The sequence below is a fragment of the Falco rusticolus genome, chromosome 7 (assembly GCF_015220075.1).
Source record: "Falco rusticolus isolate bFalRus1 chromosome 7, bFalRus1.pri, whole genome shotgun sequence".
Taxonomy (NCBI): domain Eukaryota; kingdom Metazoa; phylum Chordata; class Aves; order Falconiformes; family Falconidae; genus Falco; species Falco rusticolus.
This window is the reverse complement of record NC_051193.1, coordinates 70,456,808-70,484,610: the sequence shown is the minus strand read 5'-3', so window position 1 is coordinate 70,484,610 and position 27,803 is coordinate 70,456,808. Positions and strand designations below refer to the sequence as shown.

The 27,803-nt window shown below is 46.5% G+C and overlaps 2 protein-coding genes across 16 annotated transcripts; one reads left to right on the top strand and one right to left on the bottom strand.

The window, feature by feature from the left end:
* Positions 1 to 621: 621 nt before the first annotated feature.
* Positions 622 to 1,997, bottom strand: HARBI1 (harbinger transposase derived 1). The gene is made up of 2 exons (XM_037395134.1): positions 1,592 to 1,997; positions 622 to 998 (listed from the first exon to the last, which is right to left on the bottom strand). Exons 1-2 carry the CDS (start codon positions 1,995 to 1,997, stop codon positions 622 to 624), a joined length of 783 nt encoding a protein of 260 aa, XP_037251031.1.
* On the top strand, positions 1,948 to 26,711 carry ATG13 (autophagy related 13). 15 transcript variants are annotated; one of them, XM_037395777.1, is made up of 19 exons: positions 2,808 to 3,226; positions 3,859 to 3,913; positions 8,670 to 8,751; positions 9,582 to 9,662; positions 10,312 to 10,431; positions 10,908 to 10,954; positions 11,517 to 11,657; positions 12,727 to 12,767; positions 13,321 to 13,417; positions 13,767 to 13,865; positions 14,608 to 14,698; positions 17,106 to 17,204; positions 18,318 to 18,428; positions 19,534 to 19,667; positions 20,869 to 20,986; positions 21,686 to 21,763; positions 22,069 to 22,185; positions 22,640 to 22,768; positions 23,722 to 26,711. In XM_037395777.1, exons 3-19 carry the CDS (start codon positions 8,683 to 8,685, stop codon positions 23,797 to 23,799), a joined length of 1,650 nt encoding a protein of 549 aa, XP_037251674.1. In that variant the 5' UTR covers positions 2,808 to 3,226; positions 3,859 to 3,913; positions 8,670 to 8,682; the 3' UTR covers positions 23,800 to 26,711. The 15 variants fall into 15 exon arrangements, with proteins under 15 accessions (XP_037251667.1, XP_037251676.1, XP_037251675.1 ...); XM_037395775.1 differs by having other exon boundaries at positions 2,810 to 3,226; positions 8,625 to 8,751; XM_037395770.1 differs by lacking the exons at positions 2,808 to 3,226; positions 3,859 to 3,913 and adding an exon at positions 1,948 to 2,117.
* Positions 26,712 to 27,803: the final 1,092 nt, after the last annotated feature.

The window sequence follows — 27,803 nt, the reverse complement described above, 5'->3', positions numbered from 1 at the left end:
GAAGAAATGTTCAGCCCTTCTTGACCTTCCAGCTACGTGCAAGCACTGGTGTGTACCAGCAAAAAACCAGACCCCTCCCAGAATGCAGCTGTCAGCTTTCAATAGGAATCGCTAGGTTCTGAGGTATGCAAAACTGCAAAATGTCTTTTTTTTTTTTTTTTAGCAAGAATTTTTACCTGCAAATAAAAAAGTAAATGTTTGCTTTGCTGCTCATGAATTCATAGCATGAGCCCACAAGGAAGTTTAATTTGTGTGAATTACTGTTTAAAAGTCAATCATAAGTGGCTTGGGTTACCAAGTGGCAAAGAATTGTTGCTTTGTAAAACAGTGCAAGGCTTACAGGCTTTACATCATTCTCAATTTCCCAAGTTTCTCCGCTGCTCTCACATTAGACATTGCTCTCCAAGTCAGGAGAAAGGGGAGTTTCTAAGCATCATGACAGTAAAAATTTAGCTATTAAATTGCATCTCTGGAGAGATTGAGAGAAGTTCAGAATACCGCCTGAAATGAAGAGGGTAAAATTTCTCCTTAGTCTTTACAAACTTAAAGAAGAGGAAGGGGCATATTTGCTCCATATATCCTCCCAGATGAACCGTCAGAAGCTTTCTCTCTGTCACAACATTAGCTAAAATGAGTAAGTAAAAGCTCCTGACGAATACGACAGGCTTCTGAGTCCATTGATTCCATTTGCTCGTACTCTTCTTCTGGTTGTTCCATGTGTCCTGTGGCCGGTGAAGACCACACATCCAACCCGTGTTCCAGGGAGATGTTATGAAGCACACAGCAGGCCAGAATGATGTGGCTGGATTTCTCTGGAGAATACTGCAGGGTGCCTTTGGACCCATCCAGGCAGCGGAAACGTGACCGAATGGTTCTGAATGTCTGCTCGATGACATTGTGAGTGGCAGAATGTGCCATGTTGTAACGATACTCAGCTGGTGTCTCAGGGATATGCAGCGGGGTCATCAACCACGTTCGGAGAAAGAAGGAGCTGTCACCTATTAGCAGTGGAAAGGAGGAGGACAGGTTACACACCTAGAGTGAACCACAGATTTCAGCTCTTGACCCTTGATTTTCTGCTACTGCAGACACGGAATAACTTATATCTCTCACTAAAACAGGAGGCATGAGAAAGCGTGAAAGAGCAACAATAACACACATTTACAAATGTCACAAAAACCAAAATAAAGGCATTCAAATTTACGCAGGGAAATGCTGGAAGAACACAGAAGAGTTTGAAGATAATCCATTTGCTACATAACACAGCAAAAGACAGCTGGACTAAGACCCAACACAGAATTAAAAATTGCAAAATTCAGCCTAGAAAGGCATAGAATTCTGAAAACAGGTGCTCAACAGAATGAATTTAAGCTAATACATAATAATCAGACTGCATAAAACACAGATTGGAAGCTACCGTTCTAGACTTCTAAGAGATGGTCCAAACTGAATCGCAAATCTCAAGGCATTTTCACGGAAGCAATCAAAAGTAAATTTTGATTTACTTTATATTGCTTTTGCCCAGAGGCTCTAGACTCAATAAGGAGCCAACAGACTTTCCACAGAAAACAATGATGAAAAACTGACTTACCAAGCAGCCAGCCATTTTTATGTAGCTCTGTTTCAAACTGGCTTGTGAGGGCCGCCTGCTGTAACACCGTGCAGTCGGGCAGGCTGCCTGGCCAGTGTGTTTCTGCACTCAGGAGGACTCCTCTGGCATCACACACCATCAGGCAGTTCAGAGAGTGGAGACCCTTTCGGTTCACGTAGGACAGGTCCTCAGCATTTGGCGCTTTGATTGCCACGTGGGTGCAGTCCACCACCCCCAGCACTCCCGGCATGCCTGCCAGCCCATAAAAGTCATCCTTCAGGCTCTGGACGGTAGCTTCATCCTCAGGAAAGTGAATAAACTGGGAGGCTCTTTCCACCAGCGCCTCAGTTACATTGGCAACGCAGCGGCTCATGGAGGCTTGACTAATGCCAATAGCATCCCCCATGCGAGTCTGGAAGGAGCCGGAGGTGTAGAAACCCAAGGCAGCAAGTATCTGCGTCTCCGGACTGATGGCCCTGGACCGCTGTGTAGGGCGAGAAAGACTGGCTCCCAGCAGATCCACCAGGTAGTAAATGAACTGTCGGGGAAAGCCATACGTGGATACTAAATACTCATCAGTGACATCCTCCAGCTTGAAGCGATCCAAAGTCCTGTGTCCGCGGCCGTAGAGCAAGAGGTCGCAGTCCAGAACGGCGATAGGTACGGCCATGGCGAGGGGCCGGGGGCCTGTGGAGCCCCCGTTACACGGCTTGCCCCGCGCCTTCGCCTGCGCCAAGCCAAGGGAGAAGGAGCCTCACTCAGCGCGGTTTGCACCGGGCAGCCTCCCCGCTCCCCGCACGTTCCCCAGCACGTCTCTTTCTATCTCTCTGTACCTGCTGTTCAGCCCGGCCAGGGCTCGCTGCGGCGCCGACAGCCCTGCGGCCCTGCCTGGCGGGAGCGGGCCTGCCGCTGCCGGGGCCTGCCCGGGCTGGGGAGCCGGCCCCGGGCCCCGCGGAGCTACGGCCCGCCGGCAGCCCGGTGCCCCCGGGCCCTGCCCCTCGCCGCCCCCCGGCGCGCTGCGGGGGCAGCGGAGCCGCCCCGCCGGGCCCTTCCCGCCGGCAGGCAGCCCTCACCGCCCGCCGCCCGGCCCGGCCCCCGCCGCCCCAGCCCCGCGTTGGCGGCGGCAGATTCACCACAGCGAGGGGCTCCCGGCGGGAGCGGCGGCGGGCGCCTCCCGCTTATCCCGGCCACGGGCTCCCGCCCCGGTGCGGCGCGGCCAGCAGGCGTGGGGGGCGGCTCCGTGTGGAAAGTGCCGCCGCGGACACGCAGGCACCTCCCTCCGCCCGCCCGCCCGCAGCGGATAAAAACAAACAGCGGCCGCGATGGCGGCGCCGAGCAGGCCGCGACTCTGAGGCGGCGGCAGCCCCAACCTCCGCCGCCGGCCCCGCGTCCCCACCGGCGCTGACCCCCGCCGGGCCCCGGGGCTGAGGAGGAAGCGGAGGAGGGCGGCCAGCCGGACCCCTAGCTCCCCCGCCGCTCGGAGTCGCCGGTAGCGGGGCCGCAGGCCCCCCGTGCCCGGGCGAGGCGCTGAGGAGACGCCGGGGCCGAGCGGGGGCGCGGGGCGGCGGGACCCTCGGGCAGCCGGGCCTCCGCGGGATGAGCCGCCGCGCCGCCAGCACTGCCGCCCCCGCCAAGGTACTGGGGGCCGGGTGGGGTCCCGGGGCCGGGGGGGGGCGCGCGCGCAGGCGGTGGGAGCCCGGGAGCGGCGGGCGGCCCTTGGCGGGGGAGGGGATCGGGTGTTCAGCCGCGGCTGCGTGTCTCCGCGTGGCTTGGCTTGGCCGCTGGCTGTGTGCGGGCCTGCCGCAGCCGTGCGGGCGTCTAGCGGCCGCCCGTGCCCCCCCGCCGCTGGGGGATGCGGCCCGCTCAGGTGGTGTCTTTTAAAATTAAAGTGCTTCAGAGCCCCTTAGAAATGGTAGACCTTCATACCCCACCGCCTGTTGTATAGTTTTCCCGTAATGTGTCAGTTTGCTGTCTTAGGAAAGATCAGGGGTTCGCAATCATCACATCGTGCTTTCCGGCTGGAGCTGTGGCTCTTAGGGCATCGCCAGCGTCATTCCCACCTGTTCAGTGGGAGCTGAGACCTTCCATGGCTGTGAACAGGTGCAGAAGGGATGCTTTGGCCTAAGCCTACAAACCGCCTACCTGAAACTCTCAAGAGTGGTGTGACTAGGCGTGTTGTAAGGAGGAGAACGGTGGTAAATTACAGCCTCAGCTGAAAATTAGTTGACTGCGCAAATGAAGTTTAGAGCATTTCTGAATTATTGCAGGAGTGGCCTGACCTGGTGGATCCCTCCTTCTTGTGGCAAGAAATAACTCGTTCAGGTGAGCCAGGCTGTATTTAGATGTACAGAAGGATCATAGAGGATCACCTTATTTTTCTGAACATGTATTCACACAAAAGTTGAGACCTGGTGATTATGTTGGTGGTTGTAGTACAGGGTACGTAGAAGCAGATTCTGGTTTAGTCTTAGTATACTTCGGCCTGACAAACAAAGTAAGAGGATGGACCTTTGAACTGACACCATTTTTAGACCATGGGGAAGTACAGGATGTTACTGCCGGTCAACTGGAATTACTTAATTTTGCTTTTAAGCCAGTGGAGCTGGCAGTGCTGGCTTCAGTAAGGTATTTCCTAAGCTGGGAAGTCACTGGTTATGAAGTAAATCTATTTCCTGATCAGCTGGAAAAATTACCTCTTTATCAGTCAAAATATAACCATATAGTGAACTACAGAGTTCTTGATTTCATGAGAATAGTTATGTGAAACAGCTTTTCTGCTGGAATCTACTCTAGTCTTCTCCTTGAAAAAAAAAAATTCATAAACTTTGAAGAATGAGAGCGGCACACCTTAAAATTTAGAACTGTTCCCTCCCTCTCCCCAGTTTTCTGACTAACCTACTAAGAAGGCAAAATGGAGATTAATTTTAAGTAATTGTAGGATACTGGAGTTTGACTTGTAAGGCCCAGCCTTAAAACAGAGCACTGTCTTTATGGAGAACTTTTTATGGTTGCTTGTTAATGTGCTCAAAATACCTGCTTGCCGTGAAGCTTCTTGCTCGTTGAAGGGGATGTTGTTTTAGGAAAGCTTTTCTTGGCAGTTGAGCCTATTTATCAAAGGCACTCTATTAAAAGCTTCAAGAACTTCCATGTGCTTCTTGTTTACCTGCATGATTCAATGAGTATTTTCTGGAGCTTCACATCGGACATCCTCAGAGACTGGATTTGCATCCTGTATTAACAAAGAAGTTCTGGAAGAGTAGGGACAAGGAGCCAGGTCTGGGGTCACAGTCAGATAACCAGGAATGTACAGCTGGGATGAGAGCTGCCTACGGCTCTTTCCTTACAGCCGCAGCCCTTCTGTTTTTTAGTTTTACTTTGGGATAGGAAGCACGAATAATTATCTTGCATTGGTAAATACGTGTTTGAAAGGAAAGCACGGTGACTTCAAGTTGTAGTTGCTGTGGCTCAGAGTGAAATCGCAGAGAGAAGTGATGGAAGCAGCCTGTATATACTTTCCCCAGCAGCAACAATAATGCCTGGTACGTGTCAGGTGCTTCTGCTCCTTTCCCATTTACGTACGTGAGTGTCAAACAGACGCGCATGCTAAACTCCTGCGTATGAAACGCGTACTGTAATGCAAGGGTTTGCAGGTGTTACAGTGTGCGCGGGTTCGGGCTGAGCGTGGCATGCTGGTAGCTGTAGTTTCTCTGGGCTGTACCGAGGCATGAAGGGGAGGGCTCTTGGCAGTTCATTGCATCATGCAAACGGTGCCATCAGCCTGTGCTGATGTGTCCTCCTCCTTGGAGAAGGAGAGTATAAATACCAGTAGAGTATATAAGGCACAATATTTAGATGTTAAACTGTTGGATAAGCCTGCTGTTCTTCTCTGCCTCCTGAGCCTGTGAGAAAGAATAAGGCTTTAGTCGGAAGGAGTCACACGTGGCAGTTCTTTGAACATCTGTCTCTGACCTTTTTGTTTGGAGGAAAGTGGAGACAGGCATGTAAATAAAGGCAAAAGTATGAAAATGGATGTTGCAGGAAGAGGGAGACAAAGCAAAAAGCTGTGTGGCCAAGGTGCTTGTGTTTACATGAACAGCCTACATGTAAGGCTAAAGCAGTGAGTTATCAGTTTACTTAAGCGATTATGTGGTTGAGGGGGAATCAGTCATCTGTGGGTTTCTAACCTAGACCAAAGGTTATTTCCTTCTAGTTGTTACTCGGTGTAAAATTAGACAGTGTCTTCCTTGAGCTAAGCATGTGCCCAGATACTGGCACTTAACAAGGAGCCGTGCTGGTGCTGCACACTACGGGACCTGAGAAGCTGAATTTGGTGGAACTGAGTTTAAAGAATTTCCTTCCTGTTCAGACCAGCTGGTGGCAGCTAACCTGAGGGTACTGAGGCATTTTTGTAAATAAAACGTTTGCTGTAATTCTGGGCCCATCTTGACTCTTAGCAAGAATGTCTTGACTCTTAGCAAGAATGATTCTAAAGGTGAACACTGTTCTAAGCCTTAGCAGATCTCAGGTAATCACCAGAGGCCCTCCTGCAAAAAGGAGATGGTGGTCATCAAATAACAGCCCTTAGACACATCAGGGAGCTGAGTTCCAAGGTCCCAGTTTCCCCCTGAAATTACATACTTGCCTCATACTTTCTGCTCTGCTTTAGGCTCTGGTGAGTCAACAGTTGCTGGCATTTAGAGCTTGAGAGGTAAGAGTATGAATCTCCAAATGTTTAATGTTACAGATAGTTCGAGATCTTGCAGGGAGAATCCCAATTGTGCTGCAGCAGGGCAGAGTGATGAAACACTCGTGCTTTGAACTCTGAACCTAAGATGTGGCTCTGGTGGCTGTTTCTCTCCTCTTTAGAATTGTTTGGGTATATAATCATTAGAAATAATTCCTGTACTGCACAGAGAACCACGTTGATGATCTGCTTCGTTTCCTTTCCTAACAGACCGGTGAGCCTCCATTCGTTCACAAATGCCTTGCAGTAGTTGATACCAGAATACTTTTCCAGCCCTATAAGGCAAATGTAGGTGCTTCATTTGACAGCTGTCCTATACCATCAGGTTATATATACTTCCTTGCATCTTTCTCCAGGGATTGCATAGAAATAGCCTTTCACTCCTTTTCACATTAAAAGCTAATTTGCTTTCTTGTACTATTTAAATGTCAGCATTCTCTTCGCTGAGAAAAAGTTCAATTTTTTTAATGCAGTATTTTATCGCCCGTATCAGTCAGGCTTTGTTGTAGATCTTGGGTCCCCTCAACCTTTACAGTGCTTTACTTGGCTTAAGTCAAAAGAATAACAACGGGTCATTCTTGCCTATTTTTTTTTGTACTGGGAAGCATCTGTACTAAAAGTTTTGGGGGTTTTTTGAGTGGCACATCAGTTAAGTATCTAGTGCTTTAAGTGCTGACTTCCTTTTACAGCCCTCCCCCCCAGTAGAAAAAGATCTGTAATCTCTGTCTAGTGAAGGTAAAGGCAAGGAAAGAAAGTATAATGGTTTTCATGAGGCGGTTAAAACAGCCAAAGGATAATTTGATAGTGCATCTAATGTTGAATCACTTGTGTTGTTAGTTCTCAAATTAAATTACAATTTGTAATGAGAACAGTACAGCGCTAGGAGATGCAGTATGAATGTAGTCTAGGAACTTGCAACCGTATTAGATGTCCAGCTTGCTTTTTATCGAGTCATTTAGAAAGCAACACTCTCTACAAAATGCTCTATAAATTGCAGTGCTGTTATCTAGCAGCCCTTCTTGGATGATGCTTCTAAAGCATTACATAAAGTAGGCATAAACTGCTATTAAGTGAGATAGTTTAAATAGAATTTCTGGATGTGCATGTAGTCATGAAAGATGATATTTTTCTGTGTGAACAGGGCTATTAGCCCCTTCGTCCTGCTAAGCTTTAATTTGTATAAACAGCATACCTTGCTGCAAGTTCAGTCTTTGCTTAGAAGTGAGCACTGGGTAGAGTAACCTTGTGCGTGGCAGCTACTCATGCTCACTGACCTTAGATGGCCAACATTTCTGTGATGAGCAGCGCGTTCCGTAAATATGTGATGTTTGACAAGCTGCTTCGGGCTGATTAGCTGTCTCAAAACAAAAACAGCAACAGGAATTAAGAGTGAATTAATACTTGGAAGGCTTATGAGCAAGAAGTACAATTAATGCTGCTAATTAAGGCATTCCTCCCTAAGGTCTCTGTATGATTATTCACTTAGACGTGAAGAAACCGAGAGACTGAAAACCTGTGATTTATCCTAGGCCATGTGACACGATGGTGGCAGAAATCTAATTAGTGCTTTGCCCTGCCTTGTTTCAGGCACTGTGCAAGTTCATTGTATTGCTGGAAACAATTGTATTTTGGAAAACAAGGCAGTGTGAATGTGGGAACTAAGTATTTGTTGTCAGAGCTCTCGAGAGAAGTGAACAAAGGATTTGGGTCTAATCCCTTGGCAAAAATGTCTTTTCATTTGGTTGTAGGTAAATTTGTAGCTGTACGGGTTTACTCCAAGTACTGTTTGTTGGAAGTAAAGAAGCAGCGTAGCCCATTCTAACAATGCTTGGTTATATAGATTTCCATATCTGCTGAAATACCACTGGAGTACTGGTTTTAGAGTTTCAGACTGAAGAAAACTGTTCGGCTTGGTTTTGACCAGTGCTGATAACTGAAGATAGGTAATTTCTGAAGCAGAGGCCGCCATGTCTGATGGATAACTTGGTATAGATTCCAGTCACCGTGCTGTTGGGGTGTTTTGGATTTTTTTGGTTCTGTTCTTTTTAATTAAGCTAGCAAAATTGCAGAACTTATACCCAGTTTTATTTGTGAGCCCCTTTTGTTGTCTCTTTTCTAGTATCTCTTGCACTGACCAGATAAACTATTAATGCGCGTTTATACCTCACACCCACACCCCAAAGTTCTTGGCATGTTAGGATTTTGACAAGCAGAGGGCTTTGGTGCTTATCATTTCTCTTGTTGTAGCCTCTAATGGCAAAATCTTTTGAAATCTTGAAATCCAAACAGAAACCTGAAGGAAGACTTCATTGCCGCGCCTGTGCTATATTTCAGATTGCCATATGCAATGGACACTGATCTCAGTTCCCAGGACAGGAAGGACCTGGACAAGTTCATCAAATTTTTTGCTTTAAAGGTAACTTCTTCTTTTCCTTATGGGCAAACGCCTCTCCTGTTTAAGAAAAGCTGTTCTTGCTGTGGCTAGAGAACAAGGTTGGGGTTTGGGGTTTTTTTGTTGTTTTGTTTTTGCTAAAGACCAAAGCAAGAAAAGCTGCTGTCAAAATTAGGAGATTCCTGAGAATAACTAGAAGCATCTTTTCCCCTTTTTTCTGCCTTCAAATCCTCTTCCTTTCCCCAGAGTGTCTGGCTGTAGAATCAGTTACAGAGACTTAATAGCTTGCCAGCTTTGGGGTTCTTAGCACACATCTAACCATCCGGCTGTTAGGTAGTGCCTTCTGTTGGACTCCACTCTTTCTTTTCAGCCTATCTAAATTTCTGTATTACATCCAAAAGCAGCGGTACCAGAATGTTCTTTTGAGTTATGTTTGTAAGTAATTACAAAATTTGGTCTGACTTGGTACGTAGATGTAAGTAGATAGTCTGACAACGGCTGTGTTATAAAGGTACAGATTCACTTTCATTTAGGTGTCCAGGTTCAGGGTGTAGTTGTAAAATTTTGTTTCAGTATTACTGAAGACTATGCAACTTGTGATCACAAAATTGACTTTGTTTCTTCATGTTATTACAGAGAAAGGCCGACTTAAAATGGTTTTCTGTCTGGAATAAATTTACCTGTTATAGTAATAATTTAATTGTTTAGACATTAAGATTAGCATAGCAAACTCTACTTCTCTACGTCCTGGTCAGCCCTTTCATTTTTTTCTACTTGGAATTTGTCCAGCTCAGGTTCTGAACTGAAGGCTCTGCTAAGCTCAGAACATGAGTGTCTTTACCTTTCTGTTCCAGACGGTACAAGTAATTGTCCAGGCCCGACTTGGAGAGAAAATCTGTACCCGATCATCATCCTCCCCAACAGGCTCTGACTGGGTAAAGTCATGTTTTTCAAAGCAACTCCATAACTGTTGGGGTTTTTGTGTGTGTGTTCCTGCGCACATGTTTTGAGAGCACAATGCAGTTGTTATAGTCATGCAGACTCTAATAACTATTCATAGAATAACTGCTGCATTCAATTATGTTCATGGGCAGTGTGGGGTTTTTTGTTGTTGTTCACATGCAAGATGTCAGTCTGGGCTTTTTGGGACTGATTAGAGAAGAGATAAATGATACCTCTCGGCAACTCCTGCCAGCTAAGGCACATTTCCAAGATTTGCAGGGGGTGGGGCTATGAGTTCTTTTCTGTCAGAGGTTTGCAACTCTGCCGTTCAGGACTTTGTAGTAATAGGCTTTATTGAAACTGAAGAGACTCAGGATACTCTGTGGGTGAAGATAGGGACTCAAGTGGGGGAAAAGGAACATGATTTTTATGGCAGGAACAAGAAAAACGTTTGAATTAGCAGCCAAGGAAATGTCTGCAAATGTGAAAAGCCTGAGCCCATGTGGGAATTTTGTTTCATAAATATTTCAGTGGACACTGACCTAGTATGTTATATACGGGTCTATGAGTCTGTCTGCAGTATACCATTAGGCAGTTTTTAAAAGAAATAAAAAACCCTGAATCTTCTCTTTCATTCTGCAGTTCAATTTAGCAATCAAAGATATACCAGAAGTTACTCATGAAGCAAAGAAAGCCCTGGCAGGACAACTACCCGCTGTTGGACGGTCTATGTGCGTGGAGATTTCTCTCAAAACCTCAGAGGTGAGAACTGAGTCAAAATGATGCCGATTTTTTTTTTTTTTTTTTTTTTTTTTTACTTGAATCTTAACTCACCTACCAGAGCTCCTGCCCTTTAGTTCAAGGCAACATGAAAATATCTTCATTTATATATTGATGAATATATATTTATTCATCTATAAAAAATGAGAATATATGTGTTGTTTAACAGAAGCAATACACTGTAAATATGTGAGGCCAAACGCACAAATGCTAGAGCAGCACAATTTAGCTTCTTAGACCATGAAGAGCTTAGCCATTCTGAGGAAGGTGTTCCCTCAGGTCATCTAACTGTGCAGTGAGACTTCCACTGCACCTTTTTCTGTTGTTGCATTACAAGAAAGTGGGGACCAGGAGAAACATCTTAATTGAGAGGTGTGTCTGTTGCTGGTCATTAATGAGATGTGGAAAGTTTTGTGTTCTGAAATGAGCCTTTGTTTGTTGTTCTTTTTCTGATCCAGGGGGACTCCATGGAGCTGGAAATTTGGTGTCTAGAAATGAATGAAAAGTAAGCGCACCCTTCACACTTTCTTAGTGTGTGTTCATTGTAGCTGGTGAAATGGGGAAATGTGCTCAATCCATGATGATGGATGAGCCCATATTGGCTGTGTGTCCTGGGACACTTCAGAGGGAAGTCATCTCTTGGTCCAGTGCAGCAGTCAAACTGGTCAATGTTGATGTTGAGAAAATAAACCAGTAATTCTATTCCTTCTTCGTTCTTCCATTGCAACTAGTATGCCTCTTCAGATACAAGACTTCACATACTCAGGAACAACAGATGTTTTTAATACAAGTTGTTTCTGTCTAGTAGAAGGCTGGATGGCATTTTTCAGCCTATACTTTTACATCAGGTGACTAGATTGAAATAGGACTCTCAGCTGATTGGTCAATAACAGGTAGCCACCCTGTGGCTTTATTTTATCATTTTGGCAGTAAAACTGACATTAAACAATTGGCCCAGCCTCATTTTTATTTAACAAAAAAATAAATAAAAAAAGAAAGGCAACAAACAAAACCAAACGACTTAGTTGGGAGCAAAAGACTTAATTTTTTCCTTTTGTGTTCTGTAGGTGTGACAAAGAAATCAAAGTTTCATACACCGTATACAACAGGCTGTCTCTGCTGCTGAAGTCTTTGCTTGCTATAACCAGGGTAACTCCAGCCTACAGACTCTCAAGGAAACAAGGCCATGAATATGTAATATTGTACAGGTAAACAGAATATGAAATTCCCCATTTGAAATACAAACAGCAGAGACTCTAGACTTGCACAGTGCAGCTGCAAACGTGGTAAAAAGGGATGAGTGATAATATACTTAAACTATTTGGATTTAACTACTACTCGCGAGTGGCAGAAGAGAATTTTGGGCTGTGTGTAACCTCATAGCCTCCATCTGAGCCACTGAAAGAAAGACTTAAGCACAGGCTGTGAAGTATTGTTTTTTTCCAACTGTGTTGAGAAGAGCACAAAAATTCTACATGCAAGCACTGGTTAAATTGCTTATTCACATCCAGTTCTTCAGTGTCTGGCCCGTATTTGAGACATGCCTGTCCATGTTGCCCATAAATGTACTGCATGCTTTTGCAGCATAGTTTCAGACTCTCTCCTGCTATTCCATTTTAAAGATGCGTCCTCAGCTCCATTTCATGAAGTTCTTGCAGTTTACTCATCTGCCTACTGAGTTCAACTCTGTTTAGCCTGTGAGATCTGACTGGCTTGTGGTTCGTGGTTATCACCTTCCAGCCTTTGTTTTTAGCTTTGAGAAAAGTCTTTGACATGTTTGCATAGCTAATGTAGGTGATTCTAAATCTAAGTTTGCACAGCTGAGAACTTAAAAAGAAACTTAAAAAGAAATCCCAGCCATTTATTTTTGCCTCCATTGCTGGTTTGGCATATACTTAAGAGCAGGTCTCTTTACAGCACAGTTAATCTTCTGTGTTGTGTGATGAGTGGCAGCTTTTAGACTCAGACCTGTCCATGATGTTTTATGTCACTTCGCATTTTTGCTCTGAACCATAGACTTGCCTCAGAGGCTTAAAAAACTTAAAAGAGAAATTTCTGATTGGACTACTGTTTTCTCTTCCTTTTTCTTTTTACTTGACATGTCTTCCTCTGAAGTAGCTGGAAGTTTTTTTTGACGTGGGCATTCTAGCCACTTTTTTCCTAAAAAGGAAAAGTGGTTCCAGCCTTTCAACTCTTAATGCTATGCATATCTTTATTGCTTATTTAATTTTATGTCTCAAATGGACCTAATACCTTTTCTTTTTCCTTTTCCTGCAGGATATATTTTGGTGAAGTGCAACTGAGTGGCTTGGGAGAAGGTATGAATAGGCAACACACACATACTAGAGCAGAACTGTTTTCCACACTGGCTAGCTATTTATTTCTATTCCTAAGTACCACAAGGAAAATTTAAGTTTGAGGTTTAGGTATGCTTTTCATCTGGATCTACCAGTGAAGGGTCGTGTCATAAGGTGACCAGTATAATGGTGGTACTTTGACAAAATAGGGTGATTGACAAAATTGGGTGATCGCTGTTGTGACTTGAGTGTTGCGGAACTGAAATGAGTATATGGAAGCATGCTGATAAGGGGCAGGACTGGTAAAGGAGATGATGATCTACTCGGGAACAAGCAGCACTTTTCAGAGTATTGTTTTAGACCAAGATAGGAAGCGACATCACAAGTTTTATATATGAAGCCCCCCAGCAGGCAACCTAATGCTGCCATTTTGTTACAGGTTCTCTGTGTCTTTAGAGTTCAGATTGCAGGGGATAATGGAAACACTATAGAAATAAGATAGAGTAGCCTCAGAATAGAAAAGTATGGAACATAAATAATCGGTGAAACAGATAATCATTCCTTAACCTTATAGGTTTCCAGACAGTCCGTGTTGGGACAGTGGGTACCCCAGTGGGCACCATCACTTTGTCTTGTGCCTACAGAATCAACCTCGCTTTCATGTCAACCAGGTGAGAAAACGCGATCGTGCTAGAAACTGCTTTACAATAATGTACTGTTAAACCCCTCATATTATGAGCCCCTCAGTCTTTCCCTTCTGCTTATCCTTTCCTGCTGAGATTCTCCTTTATGGAGAATACTCTCTCTCATGCTTAAGTCTTGCAGCCAGAGAAGTATTTGGGTAGCCCTGAGCCAGACTCTAGAACTCCAGATTGTTGATGTATGCTTGGAATGGCAGGGCCAAATTGTAAAGATGCTGTGGTCCCACCAGCAGGCACAAGGGTTTTCTGTCAGGGCACCAGGAATTGGGTTGAGAGTAGAGAGAAAAAGCCAATAACACCATTGCTTGTTGCCTTGCAGGCAGTTTGAGAGGACCCCTCCTATCATGGGGATTATCATTGATCACTTTGTGGACCGTCCCTATCCCAGCTCTTCACCCATGCACCCCTGCAATTACAGGTGAGGAAATACAGAGCTGAAGTCACGGGCCGTGGGGAAGGCATCAGTTATGCCCAAATACAGAGCCTTTTCCACTGTGTGCTGACTGCATGGGAAGGGAGCCTGGAGGATTAGAGTCAGTCATAGTGACGTGGCTGAGCCTAGGAGGAAGGGTGACATTTTTCTCCTCACATCTAGAAGACTGAGTGCAGCAAGCCCCAGTATTTTCCCCAGTTCCTTACAGAAGCACTTGGACACAAAGGATGTTTAACCTTGGCTGCCTTTGGGAATTTAAAAGTGTAACAGTTAATCCTGCTGTAGAACTGTGTGTACAGAAGCATGAGTCTCCAGATAGTTCCACTGGGGAAAGATCAGAGTTTAATTTCTCTTTGTAGGTGAGACATTTGTCTTCTCTAAAATGCACGTGAGTGAGGGCACTCAGACCGGGACCGGTGGCAGTGTTTGACAGTTGTTCTGTAAACACCAAAGCCAGTAGCATTAGCTGGTGTAACAAAACCTTTAGTTAAAAAAAAAAAAAAAAAGTGTTTCTATGTGAGGGTAGCAGAGGAGCACCTGCGGAAAGTTCAAGTTTTCACACCTTGTTTTCCTCGGTTCTGCCAAGTAGATGAGAGCTGGCATTATAATTCTCCTTTCACCTCCACCCAAATACTCTCAACCTCCCTGCAGTGTTTGTCCCAGTGTGTTTTACTATTTGTTTAAGGAATACTTCAGTTAGAAAGCTTTTCTTTTCTTGCTGCTTTAGAGCTGGTGAGGACAATGGTGCAGTATACCCCTCAGTAGAAGATTCCCAAGAAGTGTGTACCACGTCTTTTTCCACCTCTCCTCCATCTCAGGTAGGAGAAACCAGGCTCTTTTTACTCCTAGATAGAAGAGTCACTGTTAGGGTAGTGTGCGTACTCCTACATCACCTACTGTGCAAACAGGCGGCCTCCCGCTGCTAATGAAAATTTAATGTGTGGGTTATCTATATTGTTATACTCTGAGTAAAACCTAGTTAGATGCTAATTTCAACAAAATGCTAGGGGACTAGAAATACTGAATTACTGGGAGAGACTGAAAGAATCTGCTTCTGTAGCTGGGCTGAGATGTGCTTGAAGAGGATAGCAGTGTGCTTATACATTCACATACCGATACTGCAGGAAGAGGAATTCAAGAGATCAATGCCAGGCAGTGTAAGTAGAGGTAACAGACATATTGAGAAAGAAACACTGAAATATCAGGAAGGAGCTTATAACACAGTCATATTCTCTGCATTGCAGAATGGGAAAGCAGGAAAATGACAAAAGCAGTATTTGCTGCTAAAGCTAGTTGGGGCAGCAGAAATAAGTATTAGCAAACAAACTGAGTCGCAGTATTGAACTAAAGACTTAATACTCTGTACTTCCACCTACCCGTGCAAATTTAAGTTTCAATTTTAAAATAAATGGATAACAGTTTCCTTCTGAATCTAAAAAAGTAGAAACTCCAATTCCTTCTCCTTTTGCTGCCCTTAGATATCTGACTCTACAGTTCTGTATTTTGAAGACTTGGCCAGATCTGCAGTTGTCCTATAGCTTTAAATATTCAGGAATGTCCTGCCTTGTTGTCCAGCCAAGCAGATGGCTCTACTGATCCTTAAAGACAATCTAAAGATTCTGGAACTCTTTTGCTGTTGATATGAAACGTAGACTAAAGCATAATTGGAATGCTGTTCCAAACGGCAGGAATTCTCTATGGGTCTTTTCACTGCTCCAGAGGAATTGGTATGACTGCTTTGGCTGAATGTATTCTACTGTATGAATAAGCTAGAAATGAGCTTTTCCTAGGAAGCATTTTTCTGCCAAGTGGATTTTGGGTGCCAGGGTATCAGGCAATGTTGAATTTATCGGCCAGCACTCACAGTTGGTCTGGTGGAGTAAGGCTTTTCTTATTCTGCGATACACAGCTCAGGAGATGAGTTTGTGGCTGGACTGTGCTCTGCCTCTTCACAAAATGGGTTAAATGCAAAAGGTTTCATAAGGCAATTTCCACTGGCTTGCTCGTGCCAGTGTTACTTAACGGTAATAGTGTATGTAAATACATTGAAGTTGACATTTCCCCAGGGGACACGAAACTTTGCTGTCACTGAGGGGAAAAGCTTTATGAAACCAGATGAACCTTAAGGATTCACGTTAAGTATGAGCCCACATTCTTGCTTTTCCTGTGGCTCGTAGTCGCTATATGCTGTGCACTTATTTAGAAAGCAACTGCCAGTCCTTGTTAACACAGTTAAAATTCTAAGGCTGTCTTGGCAGAATACTCTCTAAAGTAAATTAGAAGGGGGGGGGGAAAAAAAGGTTAATTTTTCTCCAGCTTTCTATATATAACTTAGTATGTAGGAAGATACTGGGAACTGTGGGGTTCTGTAGGCAAGTTTTCCAAATCTCTTCCTGCTTTCCCAGTAGAAACAAGGCCTAACCTGCATGATACAAGGGAGTATGTGTTACCTTCTCCCTGTGAGCTTGCATAGTATGTCTCTGTGTGTTGTGGAGTAGCCCAAAATGCAGGAGAAAGTCTGGCCGTGGGTAATCCCCAGAAGTGAAGCTTTCCTACAACTGAAAACCGTCGGTAGGAAAATGACGGGGAGAAGGTATGGGATTGAACCAGGTCTGGATTGCCCTTGTTGCTTTAATACCCTCTGTGAGACAGTGTTTACTTCTGGAGCGTCACTCCTGTTGACACGGCTCTCTTCACATCAACGTGTTTGAATTGCACCTTAGTCTGGGTCCCCTTCGTTGTAGGATCTGCACAGATCTGCCAAGATACAATCCCTCAGAATGCTGGAAGATTAGGAGGATGGATGGAGAATATTGAAAGATATGTAATTTGTACATACTGGAAAAAAAAAATACTCTTGGCTTTCTCTGGCATCTGCTCAGCCCTCTCATTGCTAATTAGCTGGTGCTGATTCTAATTAGCTGTGGAACAGAGTCTCTGGCAGTTACTTTCTGTCAGTGTTCACTGGAGTCTAAAATATTACCTTGTGTTGAGCGGTTCACTGAGATTGGAAAAGTCAGTTCTTTACAAAATGAACCTGCTTCTGGCAATACTGAGGCTTCTGCTCTATGTGTAGGTGTGGCTGCTGCAGCCAAAACCTCTTCAGTAGCATTCAGTTCATCCAACTCTTCATAGTTCTTCTCTGAAGTCCTTCTCTCTCTCTTTCTCTCTCACTCTCTCTCTTTCTTTTCCCTGTTTCCTCTGTGTGTCTGTGTCTGTGCACAGTCTGTTTTTACTGTCACAAAGGCACATTTTCAGACCCCTCCTCCTGTGGTGACGGACACCTTGAAGGTCCCAGTGATGGGACTGGCCTTTTCACATCAAGTGAGTTGTCAATAGAATATGTTATATGTGGCCAGATATAGTCCTGGCGTGACAGAACAAATACAGGAAAGTACAAATCTGACAATGTGGAACATGTGTTGTGCATGGGAAAGGCTGGTGAACCCAAAACGGGCCAGGCACGTTATTAAGACTGGCTGCTTAAGTGCCTTTGTAGATGAAGGCCTCCCCAAGGCAGGACACGCACCCCTGGATAACCGACGGCTGTTGCAAGGAGCATTAGTGGAAGGCGTGAGTAGGAAGGCACAGCGCTGAGTGTTTCAACAGCCTGTGTTGTCCCTAGAACCTGCAGTGTCATTAGTGCTCCATTCAGCCTAACTAGCCTCACACGAATAAAGGTGCTGTTGATCATTCAGACCCCTGTAAATGGTGTCAGCGTTGGTGCTGCTTGGAGCATCACACATGGAGCTCTGAAAGAAGTGTTCCTCTTGAGGTCAAGCAAGCTAAAACAGGAATGTTGTATTTAATCTGACCAGCTAGATGTCTGCCTGGGGTGTGTAAGGAACTTCTCCTGGGTTTCACTGCTTCCAGCACTTCATTCCTAAAGCAATCTCACCGGGGTTAGCTTCCCAATTCTCTTTACCCAGCATGTTTATGGGACTCTGTATACAGTCCTTGGCCAGAGCTGTTTGAACAGGCCTCTGAGATCAGCTATTTAATGTGGAATGGGTTCGAACAGTTGATAACACAGTTGCTTGGGGGGGAAAAATATTAAATATTGGCTCTTCAGTAACTGATGATGGCGTTTGTGCTTTTTCCAGTATGTGAAACAGGCCTGTAGAGCAGAGCTTCCCTGCAAGTGGATGTCAGTCCACAGCCTTCTTGCACAGCCTTCTCCTGTGCATGTAGCAAACCAGTCCTGTTTGCTCATCAAGGCCCGGACTTAGTCCCCTGCAACAAGAACCTTTTAGAGTAATAACCTTCATTGTTGATTCCGATGGAAACCTAGTGTCCTTCTGCCAGCCTGAAACGCTGTGCTGTGCCTCTGACTTTTCCTGTTCCTCCTTCAGTGACTGATGATTACTCAGGCTGTGGGGCATTCCCCTTCCTCTCTCCTCTCCCTTTGCCCTTCTTGTTTTTTCTCTTCTTTCTTAGCTTTCCAGCTCTCGTCTTTCCTATCAGCCTGCTGCCCTGGGAGTTGGATCAGCTGACATGGGGTATCCCGTACTCTTTGCTGGTGGCTTGAATGCTGCACACCCTCACCAGGTACTTGTAGAGGGTAGAACAAGCGTGGCCGGTATTGCAACCGTGTGTGTCACTCTACATCTGAGCGAGGCCTTGAAACTAGTACATGCATGGGTATCCCATCCGTCAGGAATGAAAAGAATGTGAGGTAAATACAGGGAAAGCACAGCTTGCACAGGAGCTGGGAATTGGTTCCTCAGCATCGCTGACTTTACTGGGGTAGGGGTTGTATGGAAAAACTGTGGCAGGAGAGCAGGCGCCAGACCTGTTGGCCTGCACCAGCATGTCGCCGGTCCAGGCTGGGGCTGTCTTGCAGAGCTGCTGCCCCCGTAGCTGGCCACGCACAGCGCCGTAGCCTAGGCGTAGGACAGATACACTGACAGCCCACGTCAGCCTGTTTGCAGCCATTCATCAGACAAATAAGGGGAGCTGACAGAAGTCTTTTTCTGCCTGTGATGCTGCTGCTACGCCAGTTTTGCTGACACAGTGATGGCAGAATAGAGTGTTTCAGTGGGAAGGGACCTACAACAATCATCTAGTCCAACTGCCTGACCAAAAGTAAAAGCACAGTGTTAAGGGCATTGTACAAATGCCTCTGAAACACTGACAGGCTTGGGGCATCAACCGCCCCTCTGGGAAGCCTGTTGCAGTGTCTGACACGCTCTTGGTAAAGAAACATTTCCTAATGTCCAGTCTAAACCTCCCCCGGCACAGCTTTGATCCATGCCCATGTGCCCTGTCACTGGGTACCAGGGAGGAGAGGTTGGCACCTCCCTCTGCGCTTCCCCTGCTCAGGAAGCTGTAGAAAGAAATAAGGTTGTAGCAAGAGGATGTGATTTTATTTTACTTTTTTTTTTTACCCTTTCCTCTCCTTGCAGCAGAGGACCTGTGGCCAGAGAGCTCTGCAGGATAAGTCAGGCCTGAAATGGAGAGTGGTAGAAGAGGAAGGGAGTAAGGAGGGTTGTGTTGTGATCACCTCCTACTTGACACCTCTGTCAGCCTTGTGGAGGCTAGAGCCCAGACATATGCCCAAACCCCCACAACTTAGGCCCAATTTGACAGAATGCGTTGCACGGCGATGTTGGCCTGCTTTTGAGTTCTAACTTGACTGTTCTCTCCATCCCAGCTCATTGGTCCAGGCAAAGAGGGGGGAGTTCCCCCAACTCCTAGCCAGCCAGCACATGGCACTCAAGCTGACCAAGAGAGGATGTGCACCCCACTGGATGGAGTCCACTACTCAGCAGCTACTCCTTCTAGTAGGTAGGTTGGTTTTAGATGATCCAGCACTTGTGCTAGCCCATGTATAATCCTGTTAAGAGAAAACCTTTTGTTTTCCCATTTTTATCTATTGCTTGTAGCTTAACTACTGTCTTTCCGTCCTCCAAAACTAGTAGCTTTCTCCAATTGGCTTTTTCAGCCTTTCTCCAAGCAATGATCTTGCCCATCTACTTACACCTGCTCACCCCAGTAACATCCTTGCAACTTCTGTTATGTCAACTTTATTGTCAATTTTATCTTTCTTAATATTTCTACTGTTTTTCCTGATTGTAAAACACCACGGTGAACTAAGCTCACAAGTGAGTCTTAAATTCTCCAGACACGTAACCTGAATTGTTAGCAAAACCAGTTCTAATTACCACAAATCTGTTCACTGCTTCATTAAGAAATTTTAGGCACAAAGTACTTAAAATGAAACAACGCAATCTCAAACTGTCCTGAATCTTAAATCTCCCTCTCAGCTAATGAATTTTTTTGTTGTTCACCATATTTATTTCTTGTGAAGTTTCTTTTGGGGTCACACAGTTCTGAGTCAAATACCTTAAGCAGAGATTTTGCTATGAGGAAACCAAAAATCATAGCAGCACTAGCACTTCCCTGGATGTGCTCTTTTAGTCCTCTTGCCAGAAAATTCAACTGCATTTGTTTGTTTGTTGTAAAGTTCTGAATAGCTGTGGGAGGAAAAAAAGCCAGGTCATAGAAATAACTAGTAGCCATACAATGAATGAATCATAGTGGCAGCAGCTGTTGCAATGTATTAGGCTGCTGCCTTTGTAACAGAGCGACAGATACAATTCTGGTTCTTGCCCTTACCTCCTGACAGATCTGTGACTACTGGCTTACTGAAAAAGTCAGTGATGAACAGGAATCGCTGTGAACATGTGTATTCTGAAGTTAAAAGTCCCATCTCCAAAAAGAAAAGCCTATTTCTGTTGGTGGCAGCTTTTTGTTCAACTAAATAGCTTTCATCCAACTTTAAACAAAAACCTGATTCCAGAAGCGTCCCACTTCCCTTTAGTGCTCATGACTGAGGAGGAACGTGTAGTACACGGACAGAGATTTCTGTTGTCCTTCTTCCAGTACCGGGAGTAAGCCCAGAAAAACAAAGGAGTCCTGTAAAGCTTGCGATTTGTCTATATTGTTTGTGCCGTGAGTCACTAATTAGTCGATTTTCCTCCCCCAGCGAGGACACAGAAACAGTATCGAACAGCAGCGAAGGGAAGTGTGGCTCCCCACATGACCTTTTGGAGACCATCTTTATCCGGAAGGTGGGAGCTTTTGTCAACAAACCCATTAACCAGGTAACTAGCAACAGATCTTATGAGAGGGCACCATCTCCCGTCTGTGCCTACGCAGAGGAGCAAAAAGCACCCCAGTGCCAGGGCAACCCCAGAGACTGAGAGTGTGTGTTCCTGCCTGCTGCATTTCCCTGTGAGGTCTTGTCATAGGCTTGTTTTCCTAAAATCCTTTTTGGGATGTGGCAGCCATTGAATTTGCCCCACTTCGCCAACACCCTATTTGGGTACGGAAGACTTGAGGCTCCACGTGAATCTCCCAGTGATCTGCCGCTACCACAGGTTCATAAACTGGTAGCAAGCTCCCTTTCCTCAAAGGGACGTGCAGTAGAGCAGCCCATCACCAGTAAGCCAGCATTTAACCTGAGCTAGGGCAGCTTGGTCTGGCCAGTTCCTAGGGCTGCTCTTGTAGGCCTTTGGGATGGGTGAAGGAGAATTGTTTGAATCTGCAGCAGTTCGTTAATCCTTGCCTGTATTACACAAGATGTATATAAGCAATCCTGCCTCAGGGTATGTATCGGCGTTAGGCCAGCTGAGTGCAATCTCTCTATTCTGTGCCTTTTAAATGAGGTTGTCAGCCTCCTGCGTAACTGCTGACATGATCTTGGGCAATTTTTAGCAGGCCTGACAAAGACTTTCAGTATCCTTTTCTGTGCTGGGTAAGCGGAGCATCTTAGTGAAATTCTGTTTGCTGAATCTCCTCAGGTGACCATGGCCAACTTAGACATTCCTTTTGCCATGTTTGCTCCCAAGAACGTTGAGCTGGAAGATAACGACCCCATGGTAAGCCTCTTCCAGAGGTATAATACGTGCCTTCTCAGCATCCCTTTTACATCCATGCTATTCCCTACCTTGAATACACTTTGTTTTTTGAGCAAAGGACTAGTTACTCAGATTTGTTTGGTTTCAAGAAGTTTCCCATGTTGAGTCTTGGGCTCTCTAGACATACAGATAACAGTATGTGTCTGCTGCCCCTGCCGTAGTATCTCTATCATCCAACCTCCTAACTGCCCCCGCCGCCCCCGTCAAAATGCACAGACAGATGTGATCATAAGAGCGGTACTCACCATCTCTGATTTCTTGGCCAGGTCAATCCTCCTGAATCCCCAGAAACTGAATCTCCTCTACAAGGCAGCTTGCACTCGGAGGGTTCCAGTGGCAGCAGCACAGGGAACACCCACGATGACTTTGTAATGATTGACTTTGTAAGTGCCCTCATCAGTGTTCTCACATCACACCTGCATCTTAAATGGGCTTCAGGTGCCGGTACAATGGCAAATGGTGTAAGAGCAGTTTTCAACGGGGGTGGAAAAGACCCATGATGCACTGTCCCAAGCTAGAGCTTGATAGCCCCAAAACTGCAAAGACACTGATATGCAGAACCAACAGCTAGAAATTAAATACTCTTTCAGTTCCCTACTAACACCTGGGCTTGGTGTCCTCCCTCTAGTGCCTGAAGGAGCCAGATTCCAAGGAAATGCTCTCTTCTAGGTGCTCAGGCAAGAGCAGATCTTGGCTGTTATTTAACCTGCATTATTGCGGTAACAGTTGTAACGCCATGATGTTTACTGATTGCAGGTAATGACTTTACCTGAGATTGTGGCAAAAGGGGAAGCAGTGTCTCAGAATGGGAATTGACAGCAGTATCTTTGATTCTAGAAACCAGCATTTTCGAAAGATGACATTCTTCCAATGGACCTGGGGACATTTTACCGTGAGTTTCAGAACCCCCCTCAGCTCAGCAGCCTTTCCATTGACATTGGAGCACAGTCCATGGCAGAGGATTTGGTATGGAACGCTGAAATTTGTTTGTGGGAATCATATATACTTACAATGCTCTCCCTGTTTCTAGTTTGAAAAAAGTAGTATATTTATAGAATCATAGCATAGTTTGGGTTGGAAGGGACCTTTAAAGCCCATCTAGTCCAACCCCCCTGCGATAACAGGGACATCTTCAACTGGATGAGGTTGCTCAGAGCCCCGTCCAACCTGATCTTGAATGTTTCCATGCATGGGGCATCTACCACCTCTCTGGGCAACCTCTGCCAGTATCTCACCACCTTCATTGTTTAAAAAAAAAAAAAAAATCTACCCTCTTTTAGTTCACATTGCCCCTTGTCCTATCGCCGCATGCTGCAGACAAATGCCAGTTTGTTTGTGGTGCGCCAAAGCCCCTGAAACTGGTGTGTTTATCTTCAAGCTGAAAGCTGCTGCCACATGCTTGTTGCGGCTGTTAGTGAAACCCCCAAAACTAACCCTGCCTCTGGCGTGTCAAACAGTGGCAAACTAGGCCTGATCTCGCAGCCTGAGCAGAGACAACGTCCTGGTGTGGCTGGTCAAAGTCCCGTCTGGGTGCGTGCTCACTGGGCTCACGGGCATTGTAACACAGCGTGGGGAAAAGTGAAAGGTGAAGGCCAAGAGCTGCGAGTGACTTGATGAAGGCAGTGGCACGGGCAGGTGGCTGTGCTGCAGCTGGTGGTGGGAACTGCCCGAGGCGAGGCCCCCGCGCGCCTGCTGTGCCTGCAGAGCAAACACACCCTGGGCAGAGTGCCCTTCTCAGGGCCGCTTGCTGGATGCTGCCGGAGGACTCCTGGGTTTCTGCCGGTGGGAAGGGGAGCCCAGGGCGGTGGAGAGGGGTTGCGTGACTCCCAGACAAAATTTTTACCTTAGAGTGTGCATTAAAAGCTTCCTTTTATCTGCTGTGAATGAACCCTGATCCGCACCCTTCTTCACCCTTCTAGGACTCGTTGCCAGAGAAGCTGGCAGTCCATGAGAAAAATGTCAAAGAGTTTGATGCCTTTGTAGAAACCTTGCAGTGAAGCTGCTCCCCAGGTTTGCTGCAGTAGTTCTTCCACCTCAAGGTGTCCTGGAGAATGATGTCAACAACTCTCCCTATTGCCTCTGCCCTGCCTTTTGTCTCACCTTGACTAGCTCCTTCCACCAAGATTGCTCTCTTCAACAGCAGGTAGAGCTTGTCTGCTGACCTTCCTTGACTACACCACCGCATAGTTCTGGACCGCTTTTCCTGCTCACAGCCAGTTCTGCATCTTAAGACTTCGGTAGGGACACGGGAAGTCAGACTCCGATGTATGAAACTTATTTTCTCCTCAGTCTCTGTTCTGTGTGGAGGGGCTTTGTGAAGAGTTCCCATATTCTTCCTCCAGAGGCCCTGTGGTGTAGTTTCCCTAGGTATAGCTTCTTGCTAACAGACGTTTTCCTACAGTCTCCGACCCTGTTAGAGCATAGAAAGCTTTGGCTCATTGCCAGGGTCTGTGAGTTCAGCAGATTCAACAGTTTTTAAGTCCAGGAGATCCCTTCTGCAGAACGGGGCATTCCATCCTGACTTCAGCGTGAGTGCCTGGAGCCCGGGGAGAGGCGTCAGCTTTGGGACCTGCGTCACACAGCTCCCTTGGTTCTCCTGCTTCCGAGGAGCCGGGTCTCTGCACGGGCGTTTGGGGAGGCCACTGTTACCTGGCTGATCAGCAGGAATGACACCGCAGGAGCGCTTCCCGCACTTCCTGCCCGAGCGTGCCGACACTCGGCCGTGCCGCGTTGACCAGTGCTGAGTGTTGGCACGCCTGCACGTAGCAGCTGTGACGATGCTGAATTCATAGCCTCTGCCTCTGAAATGTACCTGTAAATACTAGGAATCCCGTTTCTTTAGGGTTATGTAACTAGGAGTCTTAGTCTAAGATTCTTTCCTCTAACCCTTGCGAACCCTCCTGCTTTATGGTTAATAGATGATCTTAAGAATCAAGAAATATTTATTGCTTTTAAAGAAACCTATATTTAAAAGATGTTCCGTTTTCATGTAGTAGTGCGGGTCATTCTGCCCTGGATCACGGCAGACAGCAGGTGTGCCATGGAACCCTGGCCAGTGAGACTGGTCTCTCTTTGCAAGAGAATATCCAAGATATTTATTTTCTAAGACAGACTGGATTATTCTAATACAGTACTCTGGTTTAGGGGCCGAGTGTCCGTTACACCCAGTCAGGGCCCTCTGACAGAATGAAATGCACACAGCAGTGGAGGGGAGTGGCAGGGACTTGGTAAAAAGCTGTATTCTGATAGGCATGGGTGAATGCGTGGTGTTCTTCAGCCGTTCAGAAGGCAGCTTCTTTTAAAGAAGCACATTTTTGGGGAGCTTACGGTACTTTTTAATCAGCTGGCTTTTGATTAGCTGACACTTTATTTTTGTAATGATCTGGCTGTCAACAGCGTGACTGGCTGGCAGTGCTCTGTGGTTGATGTGGCTGTTGCGTGTCTTTTGCCTGATGTAAGGATGGGAGGAGAAACAGTGACACTAAGCAGAAACTTATCTAAGGCAGGTGGTCTTGTGGTTCTCTCTCCTCCTCCTCCCATGTGTAACTAGAGTGGGCAACTGCAAGACCCCTTACTGTCCTAAAAGACCTTTTCTTTCTTCCTCCAGAAGTGGGGTTGTGTTGCCTCAGCACTGAGGAACCATCTCCATTTCCTTAGAGTGGCTGAGTGAGCAGCCTTCTAGTCAATGCGATGTGGCAGCTTCTTCCACTTCGCTGCATTCTTAATTGAACGAGGCTGCTAGCAGCGGCCGGGGACCCCACCTCCTCTAGAATGCTAGTTCTGTGCCACTGCTAGAGCAAGGAACCCACTGCAGAACAGAGCTCCTTGTAAGGGCAGAGCAACACAATGCTTGGAACTTAACCACATATTTTGTCAAGCGATGTGTTTGGTGGGAGGCCACGTGAGCTCTGAAACTCTGGGTGAGAGCCTTCGTGGAGGAGAACTACCCCCCAGAACCCCTTCAGCTTACTCAACCAATTCACCTTGTCAGCAGCCTCACACGGAAATTGCACAGGCCTTGCAAAATCAAGGCACAAACATGGAAGAAAGCTTCCAAGGTAAGCAACTCACAAGAGGGTTTCAGTTACGTGGGCTTTCACAAACACTCGAGCCACCTTGTTTTACAGGTGGAAGGAGTTGCAGAAGGGGGCAGGAACACAAGGAATGGATGGATCAGCTGGCTCCCGCCAGCCCTGCTCAGGCAGTTGGGCTCTGCTCCCTGGTAGGCAGTAGCTCACAGGTGGCTGGTTGCTGTCACCTTCTCCTCATGTCCAAGCTCTGCGCGGGGCAGCGATACCATCTGGGCTGCAAAGCACACGGTGCTGCTGCTGTCCCCTTCTCACGCTGGCGGGTGGCGCACGGCAGGAGCACCCCGTCCTGCTGGTCCTGTCCGGGAGGGCCCCGAGCCAAATCCGGGTGCTCGTTTGTTGGTGCAGTTCCTAACATGGTTACAGCTCCCCCATCTCATAAGGCATGATGTCAGCGTGGCACGCTTTTTTTCTACTTCAAAAGGCTGGAAATCTGCCTGTATAAGCCGCTAGCGCTGAGCTGGACGGCCAGAGCAATCGAGAGATTTTTCTAGGGCTGCATTATGTGCCTCTTGCCTGGACATTCCTCAGTTTCAATACACAGGCACTAGATCTGGGCTCAAGGTTCCCTGACCGCTGCACAAATGCTCTGCTTCAGGAAAGCTCTAGCTGCTGCTGTGCCTGCCACCGATCGCGTTAGGAAGGCTGTTTATTGTAGCAGCTGTCTGCTCACTCCTGTAGTACGGACAGCATGTGTGTAGCTGCTGCTTGCCACACACCTTGGGTGAAGGGGAAGGCTCTTCCATTGTATTGTTCCAGAAACAGTCTCCACTGTCGTTCAAGTATTCAAGAACTTTCCAATAAAACTTTTACGTAAGCAACGCTCTGCTTTCTTGCGTAGTGACAGGTGTGGGATGGTCCCGGCCCTTCCCTCTTTCTCCTCGGGGAAATGGGATGGTCAGAGAGCTGCCCGCCAGCCCGCACAGGATGGAGCAGGTTGCTGCCTCCAGAGAATAAAACACTTCCAGTTGGAGTAGTCAGCAGGATCCTGGTGAGACCGCCCTACTGGAAGGCGGCTCGGGAGGAGGAGACAGAACGGGCTGGTGCCAAAGGCAGGCGTGGGCAGTGTTCCCACAGGGTTTGGCCCTGGTGAGCTGGGAAACAGAATTAGCTGGATGTTTTACCACAGCTGAATATTAACTCTTCTCCAAAAGAAAGGGGTGGGAACAGGGAACACAAACACCAGCAGAATTTTCATCATACTTGGTTGGTACCACGTGCTTAAAAGGGGCGTGAGAATGTTTTGATCTGATAGAAGAGTTAGAAGTAACTACTCTGCTGTGGAAAGGAGGAGTGGGGGTGTCCCAGCAGCAGGAAGGGCTGGTGGAGGAGCAGCGCTGCAGCACAGAGCCCATGCCTGTCTGATAACCAAACAGCTGTATCGAGCATGGCTTGAAGTTAACCCTGTGTAAACACCTATGCAGGTGCTAACCCCTTTCCTCTGAAGGAAAAACAAGACGGTAAAAATCTGATGTGTAAATAGAACTGCTGATTTAAGCTGCAGTGTAAAGGGTGTCTGGTTATTGTAAAGAAGAGACAGCAGATGAAGTGGCAGGAAGGGGGGGGGGGGGGGGGGGGAGAAAAATGACTGTAGAGTAGAAGCTTCTATGAACGGAAATATTCCAGCTTGGGGAACAAAGCTACTATTAAAAGCAATCCTTCCTTAATGTTATCTTCAGGAGGTACCACAGTAAACAGTACCCCACTGCAAGCTTACCAATGCTGATCTGCCTGCATTGCATGCCTGTGTGTGTGTCCGCGGGCGTCGTTTCACACGGACTTAAAAAAAGACCCCGCACAATGTGGGGAGAGATGAATTGCTGGCAAACTCACAGAAAGCATCCTGTGGGATCCGGGCCTTACTACAGGGTCTTCAGTATCTGCCCTCTTCCCTGTGTCACCCGTAAAGCCAG